The following is a 24,724-nucleotide window of genomic DNA, read 5'->3' on the forward strand; positions in this document are numbered from 1 at the left end:
ATAGACAGTATCTGTCACACCAAATACCTGAGTGTCTTCCAACCTGGAAATTTCAGCCTTTTAGGCTGAAAAAGGTTCTAGCATCTCGGTTTACAGCTTTAGTCTGCTAAAACTTAGTAGGGTATAGGAGAGAACACTGGACCAGGATTCAGGAGATCCAGATTCTAGTCCCCATTCAGAACAGCAGCAACTGTGTAACAGTGGTATGCCTTTTAGCTTCTCCAGACCTCAATTTCCACTGAAGGTAATTAACATCTGCTGCGTCTTTTGTAATAATCAAATAAGACAGTAGATGTAACTGTGCCAAAGAAGTAGAATTATCCTTCCTTCTCTTTCCTCATTTGTCCTTGCTTTCAAAACTTGAATCTGCCCTAGCATTTTCCTGTATGTATTTTTCCACCCCAGATGCTGGAGAAGTTGCTAGCAAGCAAAGGTCATGAGAGATTTCCCTTTGCTGCTACAGTCTAGCAAAGAAATTAAAGATTTCACTGCCATTGCTAATCCAGATTACATGGGACTAATGGGATCATTAAAAGTGCAAGAAAGCAGAGTTCTGGCTGGCAGGCAAGGCAATACAGCTATTGTTTATCCATGATTATGGAAACAGGTATAAATAAAAATCAATAATAAGATACTTCATTTTAGCCAATAGTTTAAACCCTTTCTGCTCTCTGCCTCTTCATTCAAGCAACTGAACTATCTACATACAATGGAAACGGATCTTGTTTATAGTTACTGAACACACCTGGTTCTCATTTCAAATTGCAGTATAGATAGTGAGCAGCCAGAAAAAAGACCGAACATTTTCAATAACTGCCTAAAGAGGCCCAGGCCTCTCTTATTGAAAATTTGGGGAAAGGGTCTGACATTCCTAAAGACTCATAATCTCAACCTGACAACTACAACAAAAAAACCTATCAAGAGGAAAAATGAACATATTTCTATGTTTTAAGCTAAACAAGTCATACAAAATAGAAAAGTCATAGGACACATAATGACACTGCAGCTGACTGAATTTCCTTACTTATTAAAGAACAGACATAAATTTTGTTTAAATTTTTTAAAATGACATTAAAACTTAGCTTATCTTTCCACTAAATGAAAGTGAGAAAAAGGCTGGCTTTCAGATCACGTATTTATTTAAAAAAATAAAATGGAGTGACAAAGTTACATTATTCCGCATGCTAACAGGATTTCCCAAGCTCGTGAGAGAGATCATTTCTTGAGCAATAAAAAAATGACTTACTTCCCCAACAATGTAAAGACAGGAAACCTTTCAATCCAAATTCGAGGTCTTCATCACTAGGTCCACTTCACAAGCTAGTGGGATCTATCTGTGCCACAAGCTGAGCTCCTTCATAAAGAAAGACTGAGAAGACACTAAACAAGGATGTCACTAAAAGATGACGATTTGTTAAAATTATAAAGCAACCATCTCGTGACCTGCAAATATTCTGCATTAGAAATCTCCACCACTGGGGATCTGCTCCCCATGACATTTTTATTCTGAATCCAGGATAATTACAAACACATGGCATTTTTTCCTGCATGCTTTCTTGGGCCAAATCCTGTATGACAACATGTACAATTTACAGGATGGGACTTGCAATTCTCATTCTCCCACAGGATAGATAAGGAGTGTTACCAGTAACAAAGAATAAAAGTTATACAACATTGATTATTATAAATTATATTTGTTCTTATCCACCCATTCTCCTTAATATGTTCAGATTCTTTCCTGAAGAAAACATGTTTCCTATATAACACCAGTTACATTATTAGTGATGATTAGAATGAGCTGTAGAGACCTTGATTCTGAAGACATGTATGTGCAGATGTGATGCAATCTGATTGCAAACACTGACACAGTAGCGGATCAAATCAAAGAAAGAGAAGACCTGGAAAGAAAAGAGACTATTAGATTCTCAGGACCTACTTAGGCCATCCCTAAGCTTCCTGAAAGTGAAGAGGAGTGGCTTCTGACTTCTCTTCAGATTCACCTTCAATTCCATATAATTTAATAACTCAATTTACTCACAGATTTTTCCTTTACACCAAAGATCAACAAACTCCTAGAGAGAGAGTAAATATTTTAGGTTTTGCAGACCATACTGTCTTTGTCACAACTGCTCAAATCTGCCACTGAAGCATAAAAGCAGCTATAGACAACACATAAATGAATGGCCATGCTGTGTTCCAATAAAACTTTATTTACAAAACAGGCCATTGGTCCACAGGGTGTAGTTTGCCAACTCCTGCTTTACAGTCAGAAATCTGAAATTTATGAATCCTAATGTAGGCAGGGCTAATAAGAATAATGCAAAAAATGGCTCAAAGACAAAGAAACAAGGAACTCTCACGAAGTCCCATAAATGTGGTTTTCTGACATTCCAAATCATCACAATTATATGATCTATCTCTAAGGACTGGCCCTCTGAAACAAGAAAACAAGTAGCCTCCAAATTATGATATAGGACAATGTACAATACTTACCAGAGCAATCCAAAGTACAATATATTCATCAATAAAACTGTTAAAATATTGGTCCAGAAACAAAAGTGCTGGGCCTATGAATGCTGTGTCATGCAAATGCATTTCACTTTTAGTCATGTGTGCCACCTATGAATAAAAGAGAATCAATGATGTACGCATTTTCATATTACAGCAATTGTGAGCTACAAGTCAGTCAGTACTGTGCTCAAATACCAAGTTTCAAGAATTCTTTAGCAATATTTGTTGAATTTCCAAAACTAAAAAGCTGACAACATGGTGTGTGTGAGAGCTATACATCAAAGGGGTATACCACATCAACGAAGTCCCCAAAAGGAGACTTTGCACAAAGAGTCTTAATTTGAGTGTAGAAATTGAGATTGACGAATGCAGATAAACTAAACAACTAAATTAAACTGTGGATAGAAAGGAGAAGAATTGTAAAGGTTCTGGTAATCTCAAATTGTAGCTCCACAGAAGAGTAAAAACAGCTCCCATGTTGATATCAAAATATTCTGAGCGGAGGAGGGTAAAGTCTAGAACTGCTTTGGAAGCTGTGGAATAAAACTATGGCTGTAAAACCAAAATAAGATGAAAGTTAAAAACAAAACAAATAAAAATTTTGGTGCTTACCACAAGCTTATTGGTGATTTTAGCAGATACAAAACCAAATGTCAGAATATAAAGACAGGGATGCTTTTCAAAAAGCTGAACTGCAGATTTCTTATAGATCATTGCAGCTAACGTAATCACTGATCCAATATGGAGAAAAGGAGAAAGGACACTTGTTCCCTGTAAACAGTAAAGAAGGGAGAGGAATTAATGGTATTCAATACTGATCAGATACTACACGGATCTGCTGTAAGAGAGATCAACTCAAACTTTTAAGAACCTCATGATGCCTAACGGCCAGCAGTTTCTATAACCGAATACCAGAACAACTAATAAAAAGCAGCAGCATGGACTGGTTAGGCAACAAACTAAGGATTTTACTCAAGAAGCCAGGCTTATTTTACAAAGCAGGTCATACTTTTTTTAATATACGTGTATAAAAGTGCATGTGTCTGTGTGTGTGTCCATGCAGAAAAATATGCTATATAAGCACATAAATGTATGCATGTATAAATAAAACTGAGAAGTTTTAGACATTACCTTTTTTAAAGACTAACTTGAAACTCTAAACAAGTGATTTTATACAATTTGAATGAAAAATAAAGTGACCACAAAATCAAGTCTTAGCATAAACAATCACTGGAAATCTTAAGATATACTTACTGCTATTGTTGATCCATTTTTTCCAACACCACCGGTGAAGATTACACGGAAGTAATTTGTACAGGAAAATATGGTCCCTGCTACAGTACAAAGTGCAGGAAAAATTTTCATTTGAATATTCAGCACTGGAATCTTTAACGGGTAGAAAGAGAGAACAATTAAAATACATACAAATTAAAATAAGAAAACAGAACATTTGATTCATATTCTGATATATTCTCCATTCCCTTTAGTTTAGTATATACTTAAAGTAATGGAAGTTTTCCTCTCCTTTCCATCACATGCAATAGAACAAGTCTCAAGAGATGAGGCTATAAAGAAATTAATCTCACTTCTGACACCAACCTTTAAAAAACAAAACTGATCCAACTTTACTAATTTGTGTCACAAACTCAGTGAAGCTCACCTAATGAAGCCTAGAAGACTTGACAGCAGTGAACCAGGCTGTCTCCTGGTTTTTTAATAAAAGAAGGATACTTTGTCTTTTTCTGTGTGCAGTTTTTGAACTCTACCTCTAAATCTGTAATTTGTTTCTAATTGTTATGAGAGAGAAAGAGTGGAGCATAAAAAGACTAAAAATATTTGCAACTAGATTAAAAAAATCTGTAAACTAGAGAATGGAAGACAAAAGTTCTATTCAGAAGTGTTCCCATCTCCAAACTGTTAGGATACAGGCAGCGAGTAAAAGCAGAGGGCAACCAAGAAGGCATTCATATGCAGGGAAAAACACGTCCAGCACATCCAAGGAGGTACAGCTCTACAATTGTGTATCCAAAGTTTTAACATATAAGTTTACTTTTCAAAAGAAGTAAATAATATATTTTTAGAGTATATTGAAAATATGGGTTGATTTACCTAAAGGGGTTCTGAGTGGATTGAGGTCATGTATTGAATCTTGCAAGCGCAATATCCATTATTTCAAATGAAATTAATTTGTACTAAATTTTTAAAATCATTTAAGATTCTCTTCCTTTTTGTAGCTTTCCTTTAGCTTTTCTGAACCTTAAATTTTGTCCAATATGGAATGGAAAGAAATCAATAGTAAAATGATATATTCTAGTAATAGAAACAAATGACTATAGGAACAAGATTCCATAAGCCCACAATGGTTTAATGAGTTCTTATAATGAAAATATTTTAATTAGGGCTGTTTGTACTTTTTTAGCGCTGCCATGTGCCTACACTTTTAAAATCAAATAGCAAATGTGACATGTTTTGCATGTATAAAATCCCAGTAAAAGTGGTAGAGACATAAATCTTAATGTTTAGATACTCTATTTCTTCAAAACTCTCAAGAACTCAGTTTGTTTACACAACTCTATGACCTCTTGCAAAACTACAGCTCAAAACAAACTGAAATCAACTTCAAATTTCAAGTTGCACTGTGGCAGTGTTTAATATTCTAAAGTGAAATAGGTCAACTTAAAAATCAAGCCCAGAACAACTTAAAAATCAATCTCAAAAATCAAGCCCATTTATGGAGCATCCTAAATGGTCTTTTTCCCTCCCTAATTCATCTCCAAACCCTATAGCCCAAATTCAAAACTAGTTTTCAATAAAGGAGAAAATCAACACCATGGTTGCTTTAAACTCCAACAGATTTTTCTCCTCCAGTTCAGAAAACTAGCGATACTACAATCTAAATCTGATGCACCTGGCTGAAACTCAATACTTCGTCTAGTTTCCTTTTCCCTCCAGAGACAAAGGACCTGTCTGGCAAAGGGGGAAATACTACACGCCCTCAGATTTCAAAAGAAGCAAAGTATTAATCCATTACGGGGGATGCCTGTATTAGGGCCAGGGTACTGAATGAGTGCTAACTCTGGTGTAGCAGTAATCTCTGCCACAACCGAACTGAATAGTGTCACAACTCTATTTAAAATTTGGTGAAAATGCTTTAGGATCACGGGAACTGCTGCCCTTTGAAAGAAGAAAGAATAAACAGAAATATTAGGGGCCAGCCTGGTGGTGCAGTGGTTAAGTTCGCATGTTCCACTTTGGTGGCCCAGGTTTCCCGGTTCGGACCCTGGGTGCAGACATGGCACTGCTCATCAAGCCATGCTGTGGCAGGCGTCCCACATATAAAGTAGAGGAAGATGGACACAGATGTTAGCTCAGGGCCAGTCTTCCTCAGCAGAAAGAGGAGGACTGGCAGAAGATGTTAGCTCGGGGCTAATCTTCCTCAAAAAAACCCCACAAAAAACCCTAGAAACATTAGAAAAGCCAGGCAAATTAATTAGTAAATGGATTGGACCACAAAGTAAGCAAGCTACAGACTGAGGAGCAAATTGTCATAAACATTCCAAGGGCCCTCTTCACTTCTGTCACATATTATAGCTATATACACCAAAGCATAAGCTCCTGAGTGTAGGATTTTGTTTGAATTGATTTTTATATTCTCTCTAGAGCCCTGGATATTGTAGGTGCTCAATATACACTTGCTGAATGAAGATTAAGATCTTTTGCCTTTCTCTTACTCTCTCTGTAGAATTACTGCTTGAGAGAGTATGAAGACACATCTTGTCCCCATATTAAGAAGGAAACAGGAAGTTAGCTACAAGAAAATCTGAGGCAAAGTAAAGGGAAAGCTGGTGTCGGAGGAATCCCACGTCTCACCAGGTGATCCCTTAAAAATCGGCCCCAACTGATCCACTTATAAAAAGCACTAAAAGTGTTGCCATTTTTACCTCCTACCCAAGCTCAAAGAGAGTGGGTACATTCTGTCGTTCCCAGTCTTTCCCTTTCTGTCCTCATCCTGGAATTCATCCAAGATAGTCAAGTACATCCACTCTATAGAAACAGCCAGACAGTTGTACTGAAAACACCTTTATTTCAGGGCTACCCAGTTTCGGCATCTTTGAGACTGGGAAGAATAAGAACTCCTTTGAGTCATGGTGTCCGCCCTAGAGCCAACGGAAAACCTTCTGGGTTCATACCATGAAATTATACATCCAAATATCATCGAACTAATGTAATTCATTTTAAAAGGATTAAAGATGGAAAAAAACCGTTAAATTCTCAGATCTACCAGACTATAACAGACACATGTTTTGGTTTAGTAGTTTGGATTAATGCAGAATATCAGTTCCTAAACTGTTACACTAGTTTTCTCACCAGCATAATAAAAAGTTCTTACAGGCTTTGTAAATTTCAGCAGAAATAGAAAGCATCATTTTGAGATTAGATACTTTCTTCCCAAGAATGTGGGAATGCCTGTTTGTAAATACATTTAATATAAGCTAATTCCATCAAAATACAATGTAACATATTTACAGTATCCACCAGGTGTTTAAGGAAAATCACCAGGTTTGAATTACTTAAGTGTAAGGGCACTTCTTAAGTCTTTCATTTTAAGAATGAGATACAAATAAATTACACTACATATGAAGTCTTCAGTTCTAACTAATGAATTCTGAAACTTCCCTGTAGTAACACTCACCATCTGCTATACCACTCACCATTTGTTTTAACGGATTCCAGAAGGTGTCTCATGGTTTAATACACATTTAACCAACTATTACAGTTAAAAGAATCAAATGTCAGTGAAAATAATCATGAGGGGGATTATATGTGGGCCCCCTTCAAAGTGATGATATTCTTTTTTTGTTTTTTAAAGAGTGCTATCATGGAAGATGTTCCAAGACATTCCAAGAGGATATATTCTTTTGGGGAAGCAATACACAAAAAATATGTTCTGTTTTTGTTTCAAAAGTAGCCCTGGAATGGACTTAATGTACCACGTAACTCCAAGTCCAAAATTCACCATGCCCTAAAGAGAAGTTAGTGTCTTACCACTGCTGTGACTTTTCATTTTCAGAAGGAATAAAATAATTTTACATATCACCCTTTAACTAGATTATCTTGTATTAGAAAACACAAGCAAAAGACAACATGCATTACATGGGATACACAACGTGAACAAAGTTACCATAGATTGCCAAAAAGGTGGTCCTCCAATCACTGCCAGCAAATGCATGATTATTATGAAGATTTGCACTTCAGTCACATCAATTCTGATTAGGTACAAAAAGCCAAAAAAGCAGAATTATTCAAAACAATTTCAAGTTAATTACTTGCAAGCTTAGCAGCATTCCTCTATCATGCACAATAGAAAAAATCTCAAATATTGAGGAAAGGGGAAAAGGAGGTGTCAAAAATTTGTTATGAGCAAAATCAAATAAAATCCAGAATCTTTTAATTTAATTTGATGAATTTCACAGAGCAATAAAAACCCCTCCTTTTCAAAGGAAATTTCTGATTCTTTGAATTTGGGCTGAAACTATAGCTTAACCTTTCCCACCAAAAACAAGCAAACAAACAAAAGGCGTGTGTGTGTGTGTGTATGAAATTTTGAGTGTCAAGCAGAGGACTGCATTGTACTGCTATATGAGATCTTATCAAGTGCTTCGTAGTATCAAATGGAAAAAATGGTGCGCTTTTACTAAAGTAACATAAATCACAGACACCTTGCAAAACTTAACTGCCCTTTAGATATATTCATTTAATGTCTCCCATGGGATGGGTGTGAAAAAAAAATCACCCAATTCTCAATGAAATTCTTATGCTTATGAGGTCAACTACTCTAAGATTTCTGGAAAGAGGATACTGAAAGCAGCCAAGAATTAGCTTTGAGATTGCTGAAAATGATCTTACAGTCAAGAAGAGACAAACCTGATACAAAAATAGGGCAGTAGAAATTAGAAGTCTGAAAGTCTGAGCAAAAGAATATGGGTAAAAAGACTGAGGAGCAAAGTGTAAACTGGTGTCCCTTTCCTTCTGCAGACTAGCACTTTACATAATCTTGAGATTATCATTCTCAGATTAGATCAAACGCTTTCTAATTTTGAGAATTTATCCTACAGATATGCTTGCACAAAATGTACAAGGTCATTCATTACAGTATTATTTATAACAGCAAAATTTAAAAAATATCCCTCAATGAAGGAGTGGTTATAGAAATTATGGTACTTCCATACAATGGAATATTTGGTAGCTTATAAGAAAAGAGTGGGGTAGCTCCCTATATAGTGGTGTGGAAAAATATCAAAGTTATATTAGGTGAAAAAAAGGTTGTAGAATGTGGATATGCTATTTTTTGTGTAAAAAAGAAGAAAAATAATATTCTCTTTTTGTTTTTTCCAGTAGTTTACATAACAAATTTCTGGAAGGACACATTACAAACTAAGAACAATGGTTCCCTCTGGGAGAGGACAGCGTGGGAACCGGACAGCTGGGAGATGAGGATGGGAAGGAGAGTGATCGCTGCATACCTTTTTTATAATGTTGTGAGTAATGTTTCTACTAAAGTAAATTTAAAAAATCAGATTAAGAAAAATAGGTATCAACAACAGTAAGGGGGTTCAGTTCCAAGAATAGAGCCCCCATCTCTAAAACTGATACTTAAAGCAGACAATCTATAATGTGAGCTCTCATGCCCATAAGTAACTAGGTTGAAACCAGTCTCTTACAACTAAAAAATTGATCTATGTTTGCTCAAGAACGTTTTTTAAACAGAAGCTTATTAAACTGCAAACATATAGTGATGTAGTTATCTTGATATACACATTTATTGGAAAAAAATGGACTGAATTAGGCTAAAAAGAATCTGTAGAGCTGACCTGGTGAGTGGTGTTGCCAATAAGGGGAATTACAGTCAGTAGCAGACTCAGGAGACTAAGCAGGTGTCATAGATGATCGACTCTGTCGTGGGTGGAGGAGGGTAGACATCTTACAACATTTTGCTGGATATATGAAGTAGCCTTTTGGGAGGGGAAGGGCCAGAAGTATAGAATTACAAAATAAAAATGGAGGGAACCTCATGCAATTAATCTTTGTACCTTGGATGAATGTAAAAGAGAATAGGAAACATGAAAGATCTTTACAAAGTCATAACTGGGCTTCTTAGGGAAAGTTTCATGGATTAGCCTGTTTAGAAATTTTGGAAGACAGAATTTTCTAAACCATTGAGATATTGTCACTGTATTTTGATCAACAGTGCCTTAATATTAGGAAGGAGAGCCAGGGAAAACTTACTTACCAGTTGGTAGGTAGTTAGGAATATTTTTTCCTGTTTGCTTATCTGATTTAGAGGAATACTCTCTACTCTAGGATGAGGCCCTCCTGCTCTGAATCATGAGAACTGCCTATCGGCACTCCTGGAGGTGTGCCTCTAATCCTGATGGCCAGTGAAAAAGGGTGCAGCATGAGACCGTCCCCAGAGACAGGAATTAAGCAGGCCAAGAGGGATAGGTGGCAGAAATGATTAACAATAACAAAAGAGTTAACGATTCTGTTTACAAGACAGCTGGTTACATGACAGTCCATTTTTCTACCTTTCCACTAACTCAGTATGGGCTGAATTTACTATAATACATATTAGGAGGGGGCTCATTTTACTCTTTTTGTCAGGAAAGATAGAGTTATTTAGAAGGGAGAATACTATACAAAGGCAGGAATTTGGCATTTCTGTAGTCACTTCCTTATTATTATTATTTTCAAAATAATAACAAGGGTGAGGGGCCGGCCCGGTGGCACAGCAGTTAAGTTCACATGTTCCACTTCTCAGTGGTCTGGGGTTCGCCGGTTCGGATCCCGGGTGCGGACATGGCACCACTTGGTAAAAGCCATGCTGTGGTAGGCGTCCCACGTATAAAATAGAGGAATATGGGCATGGATGTTAGCTCAGGGCCAGTCTTCCTCAGCAAAAAGAGGCGGATTGGCAGTAGTTAGCTCAGGGCTAATCTTCCTCAAGAAAAACACAAAAAAACAAGGGTGAATAATAGCCCCAGGTGTTGGGATTATTTCTCATAAATAAAAAACAAAAAACCAACCTTCAAGACTGTGCCAAGAATAAGCCCTTCAAGACATAAGGGATATGTGGTAGAAAAGCACCCAAAACACCAGAGTGATTTTTTAAAAAGACATATGGGAAAACAAATCTCATGTCTACAGCATGAGATTTCCACAGTCTAAAAGTTTCAGAGGGGGAAAATTACATGATAATAAACATAATTTTCTGCAACCATGAAGCTATTTGAATACCTTGACTGGTATTGCTTAAATCCTTTTTCTACTTTATTTTAGTATAGGTTGTCAAAAGACAAAAAGAACTTCCTCAATTACTGTGGATAATCCATAATGAGTACTCTGGTTAGAACATACTTAAATTATGACAAGCCAGCAAGAAACAATGTTCTGATGGCTGTCACCTGAGAAAAATGGAAAGAAGTCTCCACCAGTTGTGGAGACTAATAAGGTCTCCCATTCTTCTGATGAGGAGGCTGTAAGTATGGCAGTCCATGGTCAAAATAACCTTCAACACTCATAATAAATGCTTTGGGCCCATCATGCCTTACAATATCCGAATGGTCTATTGATTAAAGGTAAAGAGATCAAGGTATCCTAAATGAATCTGAGTAATTTTACCTTCTAACAGGGAACAGAGAATCTCCCTAGCTGGAGTGAGAAGCCCAGGGGGCCCTCATCACCACAGAAAGGCAGCTTAGAAAGCTCTTTGATCAGGGCAGTTATTATATAAGAAGTACAGCTTTTAAAAGTGATTACAGGGTATAAGAACTCCAAATTAAGTTACCTAACTATGAAAAAAAATTCTACTTTGAATGTTTCATTTTTATTTCTCAGTGTTCTGAGAAATACCTAACAAATACATTTGGTTTGAATTCCAAGATTCAGTATTAACTGAAGGGTGTGAAAGGATTTAACTGACCTTCTGTGAGAATTGATAAGCATGTTAATCATCTTTTCCCAGAATTTTTTGTCTTTCCTCTCTAATATCAGAAACAAGACAATTTAATCTATTTTTCTTCTACATGTGACATATGCACTTCAAAAATAAACTTAGCTAATTTGTAAACAAATTTTTTGTTAAGCTATACATACTAAATATAACTGTGTGGTAATTTGTATTGGCTATTGGCTTGGTTAGCACAGAATATGCATCAGGGCTAAATTCACAATGTCAAAGAAACTCTGATTTGTACAATTTGACTTGTGAGCTATTATTTAAAAAGAAGCATTTTGTTTAAAAAGTCATTGAAGGTGTATGGAACCCTACTCAAGGATCAGATTGCTATAAACTACAGATTTGCAATTATTTGTCAATGGATCTGAAGTTCAGCGGACTCATGCATAACCAGAAGATGGCATTCATTATATATGTTACCAGAAATACCAGGGGTGGAGTGAAGTATTCGTAGATTGGAATGAAGATTAGTCTAGAAATTCAACATACTGCCTTCCAATATTTTACTTTCTACCTTTGATAAGGGGCAAACTGGGCATGGCAAGCTTAGATTAATGTCAAATTACACTAACTGTTCAGCTGAGTGATAACTATGAGGATTTTAAATTCCAGTGTTATATACAGAGAAAGTCTAAGCATCTATTTTTGAGATAAGATGAATTATTTAAAACAGTATTATCTACCACATGAATGACTATTATGGATCAGTAGATTATCTGAGAAGAATGAAAAAACCAAAACAAGAAAACCCACAACAACCCATCCAGTGACTTTGAGTAAGAAAAGAAAGAGTCCTCTGAGAAGAACTAAAGTTTAGGTCTCAGATTTAAGGGGCAGTCTATCCTTATCACCTTTGCAAAGAGAAGAATTAGAACAGAGTCCTCTCACCTCATTCAGTAACAATCCTGGAGTTAAATAAAGGGATCGAGGACATATTTCTCCTCTCAAACTAGCACAATCAATTCTGGAAGAAATTGTAAACTACTGGAAGTTACTAGCAGGTCTTAAAATTAATATAATAATAATGATAATGAACACTCACTACATGCCAGGCATTGTAGTTAGCACATTACATTTTTTGATTCTTTTAATCTTCACAACTATTGTAGGAGGTGAGAACTATTATCACCATTTTATAGATGAGGAAATTTAGTCAGGTTAAATGATTTCTCCAAGGTTACAGAGAGAGCAAGTGGCAGAGCCTTGAAAGAGATTGGAAGTGTTGCTGCTACACAGTGCTACAACTCTTCTAATTTTTAGTCTACTAATCAACTGGAACAAACATCTGTCAGATGTTTTTAACTTGCTATCACTAAGGTGTCTATACATTTCAGGATGATGCTTATCATATTCTAACACAATTTTCCTTAAAATATGAGGCTACAAAAGGCAACAGCTGACATAGGAAGTTTGGACACTAATAAATTAAATTAAATTGGAAACAAATTAGAGAGAACAACTCTTTCTGAAGCCTATTTTTTCCCCTGAACTTCGTAGAAAAAAGAGAAAAAAGTACATCTGACAATTTCATTTCAATGACCAAATCAGTTAAAGCAACAAATATTAAAAGCAAAAGAAAATCTCTGCAAGTTAGTGATTGGTAAAAGTGAAGACAGTATATCTCGAGGAAAAAATCCAGATTTCCAAAACATTTTTCATGATGTTAAAATTAAAATGCATTAGTTTCTAGAAACATTTTAATAGTGAGGGCTCTATAAATATAGGGTACTTTGTTACCATAGACAGACAAGGTGAAAGTAAATAATACAGCCATATCTTGACTATTAATTTCAATAAAAACACTGGTGGAAAAGACCTATTGCGAATATAATTAATAATAATAATAAATGAGCTACCTAAAAATATAAATCTAGACAACTGCAGCAAGCATAAAGCTTCAGGTTTTTGGAGAAAGAACCAGAAGACAGGTTAAGGGTAAAGGCTTGCTAAAGAATGACACATCCTGAACTATGCACATTATTCTACCCTAGGAGGGAATCCCACAAATAATTATGCAAATACACTGTACATTCAATTGAAAATGGCTTTAGTTTTGCTACCAAAACATGCCTATGGTACTTCTCAGTATTTTCCACATTCCAAGTTTTTTTTGAAAAAACGATGTAGAATATCTCTTACTATTAATTTGTCCCTAAAGCCATCATCACTGCCATTGAATAGCTGGATTTACTATCCTGCAAGATACGTTTCAGAAAGAACTTTGCTACCAGGGATTCACTATTTCTGGCAAATTATTGAAGCAGTTTGGGGCATGGGGACTCAAGTGTAGGAAACCTAATGCAGTCTTGTATTGCTAGAACTATCTGTCAGGCGTCCATATGAAGAGCTCCCCAACACTCTCTGAATTGCAAAATAAACAGAATCTTAGCTGTATTTTTCTCGTAAATAAACCTTTTCATATTAAAGTGTGAAGGATTCCAGACTATTCTACTGGGAAACCATTTCCTAATAAATCTTTTTGAACTTTTAAAAGTCATGAGGTCAAAATTATAATTCTAATATGAGAGAAAAAGGTACGTTACTTACTGTTAGCATTAAGAAAATATGTATTTACTAAAAAAACCCCCCAAATCTGAAAAAGGAGGGTATTCAAAGGATGACTATAGGAACATGAAAAGCTAAGGACACTTAGCTTTAAAAGCATAACTAAGAGAGGAAAACAGTAAACAAAACAAATAGAAGTGAGAATAGCTTCTAGCATTAATTTTTTAAAAAACCAAGATCATTGAAAACAGAAGTGGAAGAAGTAGTATTAGATTGCTTAAAGGATATGCTAAGTCAAGAGAATAAACAGAATCTTTCCTACATTACTATAGAGTCCTCTCGACTTACCTAAGGAAAACTCTGCTTGCTTTATTCCGTTTTCAAAACATAAAGGCCAAAAAAATTCTATTTAATGGTGGAAAGGTATTTATTTTAAGAATATTACAGAGAGCAAAAATGATATTAGGTATAGTAGGTAAACGGGAGAGAAAATTGGTTTTACCATCAAATCACTAGAAATGTTATTTTAAAAAAAATGTTGTTTAATAGGGTGGATTTTTATTGCCCTATTATATATTAAAATTATTCATCTTCTAATAACCTGTTTGTGAAATACCACCAGGAAGACTGTTGATTTTTTGTTTTTTAATTACTCTGTGCATGACAAAGGTGCTGTCTTTATTGAGTTCACGCCATTATTGACTGGACAGCATGAATATTCTGGCAGTTACCGTGAAGTTCCAGAACCAAGGTCCCAGGGTTCCTGTGAGAAGCTGGCATATTATAATTATGATCTGGGACTCTGTAACATCGAATCTATGCATAAGGAAATAAACATTTCAAAATAATTTTACTCAGAGCTTTTGCTAAGAACTCCTACTAAGACAGGTAGCAAAAACAGACTTAAAAGGTAGCATTCTCCATAAAGACATCTAAAGACTCAATGTTACAATTCACACAGTACTATTACTATCCTTATGCACACATGTATATTTCTTACCCAAATCAAAATAGTAGAAAAGTTTAAAAATTAAAACTGTAACACATTGAATAAATGACTTAGAAATAGGCAGGTGGAAACACTAGAACTAAAAACACAGTCAACTCTCAATTACTTAGGAATGGTGAATTCTACTTGCCAAATAGTCACACTGTCTGTGACATAGGTCCCTTCAGTGCCAGAGCATATCCATCCTTCCCTGTGGATAGGAGTGCTTCCCAGAAGCCCCAGTGGACAGTCACCTATATGTCTGAAAAACCACTAATCATCTCACACCCCTTCACTGCCCGATAGCTCATCACACTCCTGCCTCTCTATCTCAGTAAAATCAGCAGATGTTCATGGAAAGGGCAAGTGGGGAGGTGTGAGTGACTTCTCCGCATATGGTTAGAATAAAAATCAAACAGGCCATCACTTGGTCCTGTTTCCTGAGAATCTCTAGTCCAGAATCTTATCCTTTTTCTTCTTTCTCTTTCCTTAATTCCACATCAGTGTTATAACTCTCTACTACATTGGATTAGTTTATTAGTAGTAAAAATGAGTAAAACATCCAATTCAATCACTAAAGAAGTTTTGGAACACAGATGGTGACAGAAAAGGTAGCAGTATAGAATATGCTTCAAATAAAAACTACATAATCCAAATTAAGAACTGAGGAATGCTAATAAGACAGAAAGAGGTCCACGATTTTACCCAATGATCTGAGAATCCAAACTGCAATCTAGGTTTTCACATTAATAAAAATAGTTGTTTTAGGATATTATCCATAATAATTTGATAAAATTAAAATGGGCAAGAGTACAGATGAATGAATCATTGCTGAGAAAACAAAAAGACAAGGAAACTAGAAACTATAAGGAAAATCTTTGGTATTTAATAATTCATGTAATAAATCTTAAACATTTAAAGATATGCAGATCCTACAAAGGCACTCAATAGCAAGTTTCCTAATTCTTAATCCACAGAAAGTGGATTATACATTAACAGACAACAGTTTTTAATTACTAAGAGGTCTTTGAATACTTATTCTTTTTTTCCCCCCAAATACTTATTCTTTAGAGGTCACTTGGATAAGGAAGATGGACTGGGTTTGTCAGACTACCAGTAGAATACGTAGCCTATTAACTTTTTTCATTTAACTACAGAAAAGAAAAAGTCAGAAGTTATTTACTTACATAGAAATAAACGCTTGGTGGCAGGGTTTTTAGGTAATGTAAATGTGAAACCTTAGAAGCATGAATTGCAAAGTGTGATAAAGTGAAGATAAATACTCTGCCATAATTATCAATAATAAGTACACTAGAAATAACATCTGTAAAATTAATAGACTCACAGAAGAAATCTTAGATATCTAATCCAAAACTCTTATTTTACAAATTAGGAAACGAGGCCCACGCAAGTTACGGGCCTTGCCCAAGCTGATATATAGACGGCACAATTCTGAGGTAATACTTGAGGCAAGATAGACCGGCCTGAGTTCAATTTATTCTTTCTTTTCTTCTCTGATAACTTAAGACTATTTCTGTTTTCCTGAAATGATAATTTAAGTAAGAGTTTTACCTTTCACAGCGTGGAAGATTTTTTTAAGGCCCATTTTTTGCATAAATCTAGTTTTATTAAAGATTGTTTAGGGTTTCTAAGCATTTGACAAAAATGATTCTATACACTCAAGTTATAAATTTAAAAATACCTAGATATAGAAGGTTTAGGCCTTAAGACAGGAAATGTGAACTCTTCCATTTAATATAATCCGTAAACATGTTTAAGAATATTTTACAAATGTTTACAAGCTGCAACTCATAATTCTTATCTTCTTCCACTGGCTCAATCCTTCTATGAAGTTCCAGCCTCTAAGACCATTTTCCTCCCCCATCTTTCATATCCAGGCTAGGAAAAGTCCTACAGGGCTAAGCTGGGTCTGGACGGATCCCACTGAGCAGTACGCATACCCACCACACCTCTGCTTGCTCAGTCCAGTAGCACTGTCAGGACAGGGATCTGTCCAGATACGACAAGTACTAATATTCTCTGTGCAAGGCAGCTTGTAGCTGTGATCAGAGCAAAGTGCTGGAAGATAAAATTTCAGGGAAGATATATCCAAATCACATTGGCTTCCTCACAATACCTGACTTTAAATGGAAATTATTTAGTTATGGATGAATTAAATTACTGTACCTATTTTCGTTCAAGATACTATGAATAAACTTAATAGCAACTAAAAATAGTGACATTAGGAGACTAAGAAAAACAATAAAAATTCCTTATTTGTCAAACATACTATTTTATAAGGTTATTAAATGTATAACAACTTGAATTTACTATATAAAAAATCCTCCTGATTTTTTTCACTAATGTGTAAACATCAAAACAAAATAAAAATGTTTTAAAATAAAATTGCTAAGTTGCCTAAGGCTGCTTTTATTTTCCCCTAAGGAGTAAGAAAAAGTAAACCATTGTTAAAAATTTCTTTACTCAAATTACATTTGAGAATTAACCTTGTTCTTTCCTAATTAAAACAAAATTTGGACTTTCCCCTTTACACATACAAACTTTACTTCAATATTTTTAACTCATTATACAACTGCCTATTCTATCTGCTCTTGAAAAAAATATGTGAAATCTAAAATGGCATTTTTAAGACTTCTTTAGGAAGACCTATTTTATTCCATATGCCTCGATTACATTGGTATTTTGATAAATATCTCCTTAAATGTAAAGAACTCGCAGCATATTTCTATGAATGTTACAGTTTGCTTTTAATTTAAAAAAGAAATTCAGTGTTGCTTTAATATGAACGTGGGATTTCAGAAAATTGTATACAATTTTCCCAAATCGAAACCAATCCCTTATAATATTTAATTTAAATTGAGACATTAAATTCAAACTGGCCTCAATATTCCCAGACATTTTTTCACACCATTGTTAGGAAGCACTACAGTCTCAGGGGGAGAGTGTCCCACTATCTAGGCCCTCTTGTCTGTTACCCCAAACTCCTCTGGTCCTGAATTTTCAGCAGTCTAACTCCATAAATCAGATATCTTCAACCTCTTCTCTAGTCAATTTCTTTTGTATGCTTAAACCTTTCCCATTAAAAATACAAAACTCTCCTTCCTTTGAGACCAGGTTCTCTCCTCTAACCGATGCCTCACTCCTTCCCATCACAGCCACATATTTCATAAGTAACCTGTACTGTATGTTTGTTTATTCCATTCACTTTTCACCCCCTCCAATCTGGCTTCTACCCCATCACTATAGAGAAACTACTCTGGATGGTGTCATACTGCCAAATTCAAGGCACAATTTTCTGTCCTCATTTTGAGTCTTGGCAGCATTTAGCATTGTTCTCTTTTGAAATTCATCCCTCTTCTGGCTTTTCATTCCAGTATGTCTCCTCCTACTCTAGCTGCTCAATAATTTTCATGGGCTTCTTTCTAGGCTTGCTCTCTAGGTTTTCTGCTATTCTCATTCTATTTGAATGCCTAAAATCCCTCACATACATGTTCTAGATAGAATTATCCCTTCAAATACGTTCCTCTTCCTGTAGTGCCTTTCTCCAAGCACCCAAGGAGGGGAACTGGGGGTTATTCCAGTCTCTGCTCTCTCATTCACTCTCCATATCCAAATAGAGACTATGTCCTATAGTTTCTACCTCTTAAGTCTCTCCAACCTATTCCTTTCTCTTCAACAGCACTGTCACTGTGCTAGTTCAGACTTCATCACTCCTCACATCAATTACGCTGATGCTTCCTATGGGGAGTCCTTACTTCCACCACAGCACACTCCAATCCACCCTCTGAATTGTTGCCAGACTGATCTTTCCAAAATATCATGACTCTTGTCATTTCCCTGCTTTAGGTCCTGCAAAGTTCCCCACAGATTCAGCAAAAAAGCCCACATTTCTTGGCAGGACACAGAAGGCCCTTGATTTTCTGGATCTTCTCTCCAGCGTTATCTCCTGCCACTCCCCTACAGGCATCTTATGATCTAACAATACGGAACTGCTTGCAGTTCTCCAAGTACACATTTCATCCAAGGAATATACCACAAAAGAAATTCTAAGATGAGCAAAGAGAAAGCTGTGATATAAAATCGCGCCTTAAAAACACTATTTACTCTTCCCCTGCTTCCATTCACTCTCTTTCCTTCCTTCAGTTCCCATACCATATGGTTGGTGCCATTTTACTTGAAAGGGAAAGAGAATAAATTAGGACTAGATGATAAATAAGCTTTCAAAATAATGGCTTGAAAGTTAACTGTGAGATAAAAACCAATGAAAGATAAACTATGCAAAATCAGATATTACAAATTCTGCTATTTTTGAAAATAGTTAACGCCATTAAAAATTAAGACTGAATTAGGGTAAACCAAGTGACCTCAGAAGTCTATTATATTTTGTGGTTTTACCTAATGCAGAGAACGACTATGAAAACATTACTGAGATAAAGTAAAGGCTATGAAAACAATATTGAGAAAAAACATCTGAACATAATATTTTCAATTGCTGCTTTTTTTATATCAGAAATCGTCAATATCTTCTGAGCATTGATCATTTTGTAAATTGCTGATGAATGTGCAGGCATACAGTTTGCAAGCGGACACTCATTTCCACTATTGTCACTTATAATAAGGATACCACCTAGATGGGCCTTAAACATGTTCTCTAAAGCCCTTTTATATTGAAATTATTCTGATATGTCTTTTAGTTAACATCCAAAGTATTAACAATTATTCAGTTACTGTCATAAGTGAAGAACATCTTAAAACCTATTTAAATAAGTTTAGCAAAAATCATCTGAACTGAACTTGTAGGAAATAGCTGAATTTCTATGCATTCTAGTTTTTTCAAGGCCTAGAGAACTAAGTTTACTAGGGATCTAAATTTTAAAAATCCCATTAATGATTCATCTTAATTAGAGACTAGGTTAAGATGTTCTCGTATCATTTGCCATCAGAGATTTTTATTTTGACATTTCATGAAGTATTCCTTCTTTCTCTTTTAATCCCACACCATGAAAGAAATAAAAGACTAACCTGACCAGCGTAAATGGGATCTGTGATACTTAAATACCAGTGGATGAATTCCATTCTTTGCCTCTGAAAGTGGTTTTCTCATTAGTGTTCATGGAAAAGTACTGCTCACCAGTACTATTCATTTTATAGTTTGAAGGAAGTTTGTATTTCATTTTTTAAATTCTTAGGCATTTTGTTGGCAATAATAATCTATATGATGTGCTTATGTCAACAGAATTATCAAGAGCTTAGATTTTTATAGACTTATAAATAAAAAACATGAAAAGAAAATCTAATTAAGCTATGATATTTAGAGACGAGAGTTGGTCTTTGCTCTCATAAATATCTTTTCTTTCCTGAAAATGCATTTTAATATGTCAAAATAAAACACAGAGTTAAAGTGAACTAACAGTAGGAAAAAGGAAAGTAAACTTGCTGGAGGGAAAGACAAATGGATATAGGTGAGGACAGGCTACTGCTTTTCATATTGCTTTAAAAATACTGGTTGGGAGGTTCTAATATTTCCTTTTAGAAAGTGTGATAGAAGGATACAGGATAGAGACCACTAGGTAACAGCTATAATAATGAGTTTTAAACTTCTTTTATTTACTAATTTAGAGATTTGATCAATTCCTAATACTCAAATATCTGTAAGCAACATTCTCCATATTTGAAAGAGAAAAGAAAGTCACCATTAAGTGTTACTTACATTCCAAATCTCAATGTTCCAGAAACATATGTTTGCCAGTGTGCACAATAGAACATGAATGTCCCAGCAAAACAACAAAAAAACATCCAATCAGGGTTTGTCCCCAGCTGCACTGCAATACAAGTTCCAAGAACCACAAAAACTGCAAAAGAAAGATCCCAATGAAAATTGAACAATCCGAATAACAAACATGAACTGAACTGGAAATGATTTTAGATGAGGTGAAAAGAAGATATGCCATGAGTGTATAATCTTCTGTCAGTTATCTATGGTTAACAGGAAAGTCAGATATAATCTTTTACATAATTTTTTACCCCTTAATTTCAATCTCTTCTTTCACTATACCACTTAGTGCAAATAAAGTTTTTGAAAGCAACTAAAATACTGTAGCATTTTTTGGAATATTCTCTCAACTTAGCGACAGTGTACTAGTGAGCAATAAAAAATTACAAGGCAGAGTCAAAAAGAAAGAAAAACAAAAGGCCTAGATAATTCAAAAAGGGACCTACCTGCTTCAGCCTGACAGCTGCCTTTTCTTATTTAGCAAACATCACTACGTGTGACATACACAGAAAAAGTCTTCCTATAAAAGTCTGGAACTCAAACTACAGTGCAAAAATGATCATCACTTATAAACAAAGGATACCTATCATTCTCCTGTCCTCTAATTAAATTATAATAGCCTTTCAAGATGCCCAACTAGCCTTTATTCATTGGAAGTTTTGAGTTTTTCTTGAGTCTTAAAAGCTATAGGAGCTTAGCTGTTCCTTCTCCTCCATTAAGAAAGCTGCTGTCAGGATACACTGACAAGATGATTTTAACATGTGCCTATATCTGCGAATCTGACTTCACAACGTAAAACTATCAACAGTTTTTGTTTGTTTCTTTTAAAATATTTTAAATGCTATGCCAAATGACAAGAAACCAACAAGAACTAAATAAAACTAAGTGTGTGTGTATGTGGGGGAATTCCTGTCAGGAAGACTAGTTAGAAACTGTCATTTAGTTTCTAAATCTTTTTTCCGTTTAAAAAAGTACTGAGGGGGTGGCCTGGTTGCACAGTGGTTAAGTTTGCATGCTTGGCTTCAGCTGCCCAGGGCTCGCAGGTTCAGATCCCGGGGAGCAGACCTACACACCGCTCACCAAGCCATGCTTTGGTGGCATCCCACATACAAAACAGAGGAGGATCGGCAGAGACGTTAGCTCAGCAGCAATCTTCCTCAAGCAAAAAGAGGAAGATTGGCAACAGATGCTAACTCAGGGCCAATCTTCCTCAGCAAACAAAACAAAACGAAACTGAAACCTCAAATATTATTTTAAGAACAGTACAAATAAAGACATATCACCTATTATCCAACTATAGTAACTCATCTATTGCTAGCACTTTAGTGTATTTCTTTCAAGCCTTTTTATCCAGGCCCATTATCACAGTTATACTCCAAGGTGACAGCTGAATTTTAAATGTCTAATAATATCCACTTCAATATAAAGACTATGAATTTCTTAGTTTTCTACGATTGAACTCTCATCTATAATTTATGAGTTTTTTAATGATAACAATTATGCCCTAAGATTTTAAAAACAACAGGTGCCAAAACAATAATCTTTAGGGTTAAAAACAGCTTAAGTAGAAATTATTTTAATTTCTAAATTTCCCAATACTGACAACAATGAACAAATAGTAACCAGATTTATAGTTTTCTGAAAATACTAAAACAATGCAAAATTATTCTGATAATTATTATGACACTATAAACTTATTTATTCCAACATTATCACATTCCTTTTATCATTATTAATCATTAACACTAAAAAATCAACAATACCTGTTGAGAGTGAATCACAACCATGATCAAAAAGTTCTCCCAAAGGAGAACTACTATTGGTCCTTCTTGCCTGTTTTCCATCTATGGCATCCAAAGACTGGTAAATGAAAAGGCCACATGCACAAGCGATGTACGCCCACAGAGGTGCCTGTGGAGTAAAGTAAGAAAAGCAAGAGTACTAAGATGTATGAATTTCTATGTTTTACTTGTAGATATTTTATCTTCACTCTCCAGAGACATACTACTGGTTAGAAGCTATGGGGGAGAAGATCAAGTGCTGTGTACAATCAGAATTGTAAAAGAATTAAATTCCCTGTTTTGTAATGGTGCTCAATAACTACTTCACAGAGTATTACAGAAATTCCATCAGAGATTAGACTAAGTTAAGTTCTGTAAGATTCCCCCTAACTTTCAGATTCTAAGAGTCAATTAATGAATAATGCAATACAGTTTTCCCAAATTGTACCTTTCAAGATGTTTACAGGTATTACGTGAAAAAAAAAAATCCCATGTTAAACTCACATGGGAAAGACCGGATTAAACAACATTACACAGACTTCTCTACTGCAGGGCTTCTTCCAGCCCTTGACGATGCTAACACATATTGTGAACATTCAGGAAGAGGACACAATATGCTTGCATTTTCCAAATTTATTTGAGCATGTAACTTATTTTTAAACACACCTCTTTACTGTTCCATGGAACAACATTAGGGAAATCATGATCTAGTAAACGAGTCCTTTGTTTTTTTTTTGAGGAAGATGAGCCCTGAGCTAACTACTGCCAGTCCTCCTCTTTTTTGCTGTGGAAGCCTGGCCCTGAGCTAACATCCGTGCCCATCTTCCTCTGCTTTATATGTGGGACGGCTACTACAGCATGGCTTTTGCCAAGCGGTGCCATGTCTGCATCCGGGATCTGAACCGGCGAAGCCCGGGCTGCCGAGAAGTGGAACGTGCAAACTTAACTGCTGCACCACCAGGCCGGCCCATACACAAGTCCTTAGAACATTATTTTTCAAGTATTTATGATCACATACTCAAAGAATAGTTTCTCTTTTCCCAGACAGAAATTGAACCACTGATATTGAATTTAAATGTTGTGCATTAAAAAAGGAGAGCTTCTATTTGGTTTGTTCTCCTTAAAAATGGACAAGAGTGCTTTGTACCATTTTTCACTATTTTCCCATGTCTAGGCCATGAAAAAATTTTTATAATCACAAGATATTTTCTCAGATATTATTTATTAAGTTAAACTGAATTAAGCGCTCAGAGCTGCAAATAATCTTCAGTATATTCTGCACTGCAAAGAGGTTTCTCTCTGATAGAGATCTATTTACTTCTCAGTTATTAAAGATAAGGACATTTTCTTGGAGTCTCATATTTTACGACACTGCGGCTATTAAAAGGACCATAGTATATACCTCCCCTGAGCCAGAGTTACAAACTCTGAAAGCAATAACTGTGGTCATGTAGCCAGTTTACACGCAAGCACACTGGACTGAGTGATTAATTTTGTGTGACTAAGAACCCCATTTCTAGCCTTTGGGTCTAGGGTTAGTCCAATAATTCCAAATCACTTAAGAACAGAAGCTGAGGAAAACTATTATAGGGAACATGGTGCCTGGTACATCCTTAGTGTTCAATAAATGACTGTTCGTGGCTGAGCTACCTTTGAACCTGCTCTCATACCCTGATCCCCATCCTAGAACTAGCTTAGGACTACTGCAAGGTTTCCAAAGGAATCGACCCATTTCCCTGTTGTTTGCTGTTATCTCTAAGGATGTGTGAGATCTGGACCAAATTCCTCTGGAAGCAGCTGTCAGGTCCTCAAGTAAGCCACAGGTAAACAGCCCAAAGGACAGGTGATAAAGAATCCCAGGACATATTTAAACAATCATATTGATTTTTGTTTTTTAAGCTTCCTGATTGATGTAAAGCAAGACAGTTAAGACAATGAGGGAATACCAGAAATACAGCCATACAATCTGGACAGTATGGATTGTATTTGTATAGTACAGGAGGAATTAAACGTATTCAAGGGCAGGGGCCGGCCCAGTGGTGCAGCAGCTAAGTTCGCATGTTCTGCTTCGCTGGCCCAGGGTTCGCTGGTTTGGATCCCAGGTGTGGACATGGCGTCCCACATATAAA

At 35.7% G+C, this 24,724-nt stretch overlaps 1 protein-coding gene and 1 long non-coding RNA gene across 5 annotated transcripts in view; one reads left to right on the top strand and one right to left on the bottom strand.

Moving 5' to 3' along the window:
• Positions 1-1,117: 1,117 nt before the first annotated feature.
• The window catches only part of CEPT1 (choline/ethanolamine phosphotransferase 1), a 33,555-nt gene continuing 9,948 nt past the window's right edge, over positions 1,118-24,724 (bottom strand). For 2 of the 4 annotated variants that reach the window (XM_070266374.1, XM_005610340.4), the window contains exons 3-9: positions 22,578-22,725; positions 20,752-20,893; positions 14,764-14,848; positions 3,766-3,897; positions 3,124-3,282; positions 2,494-2,619; positions 1,118-1,898 (exon numbers count right to left, since the gene is read on the bottom strand). In XM_070266374.1, coding sequence (XP_070122475.1) covers positions 1,779-1,898; positions 2,494-2,619; positions 3,124-3,282; positions 3,766-3,897; positions 14,764-14,848; positions 20,752-20,893; positions 22,578-22,725 — 912 coding nt within the window. In that variant the 3' untranslated portion in view covers positions 1,118-1,778. 4 annotated transcript variants of the gene reach the window in all.
• LOC138924111 (uncharacterized) lies at positions 8,908-14,880 on the top strand. Its single transcript, XR_011438765.1, has 2 exons — positions 8,908-9,050; positions 14,702-14,880. It is a non-coding gene; the product is annotated as an uncharacterized lncRNA (long non-coding RNA).

The sequence above is a fragment of the Equus caballus genome, chromosome 5, assembly GCF_041296265.1.
Source record: "Equus caballus isolate H_3958 breed thoroughbred chromosome 5, TB-T2T, whole genome shotgun sequence".
In the NCBI taxonomy this organism is placed as follows: domain Eukaryota; kingdom Metazoa; phylum Chordata; class Mammalia; order Perissodactyla; family Equidae; genus Equus; species Equus caballus.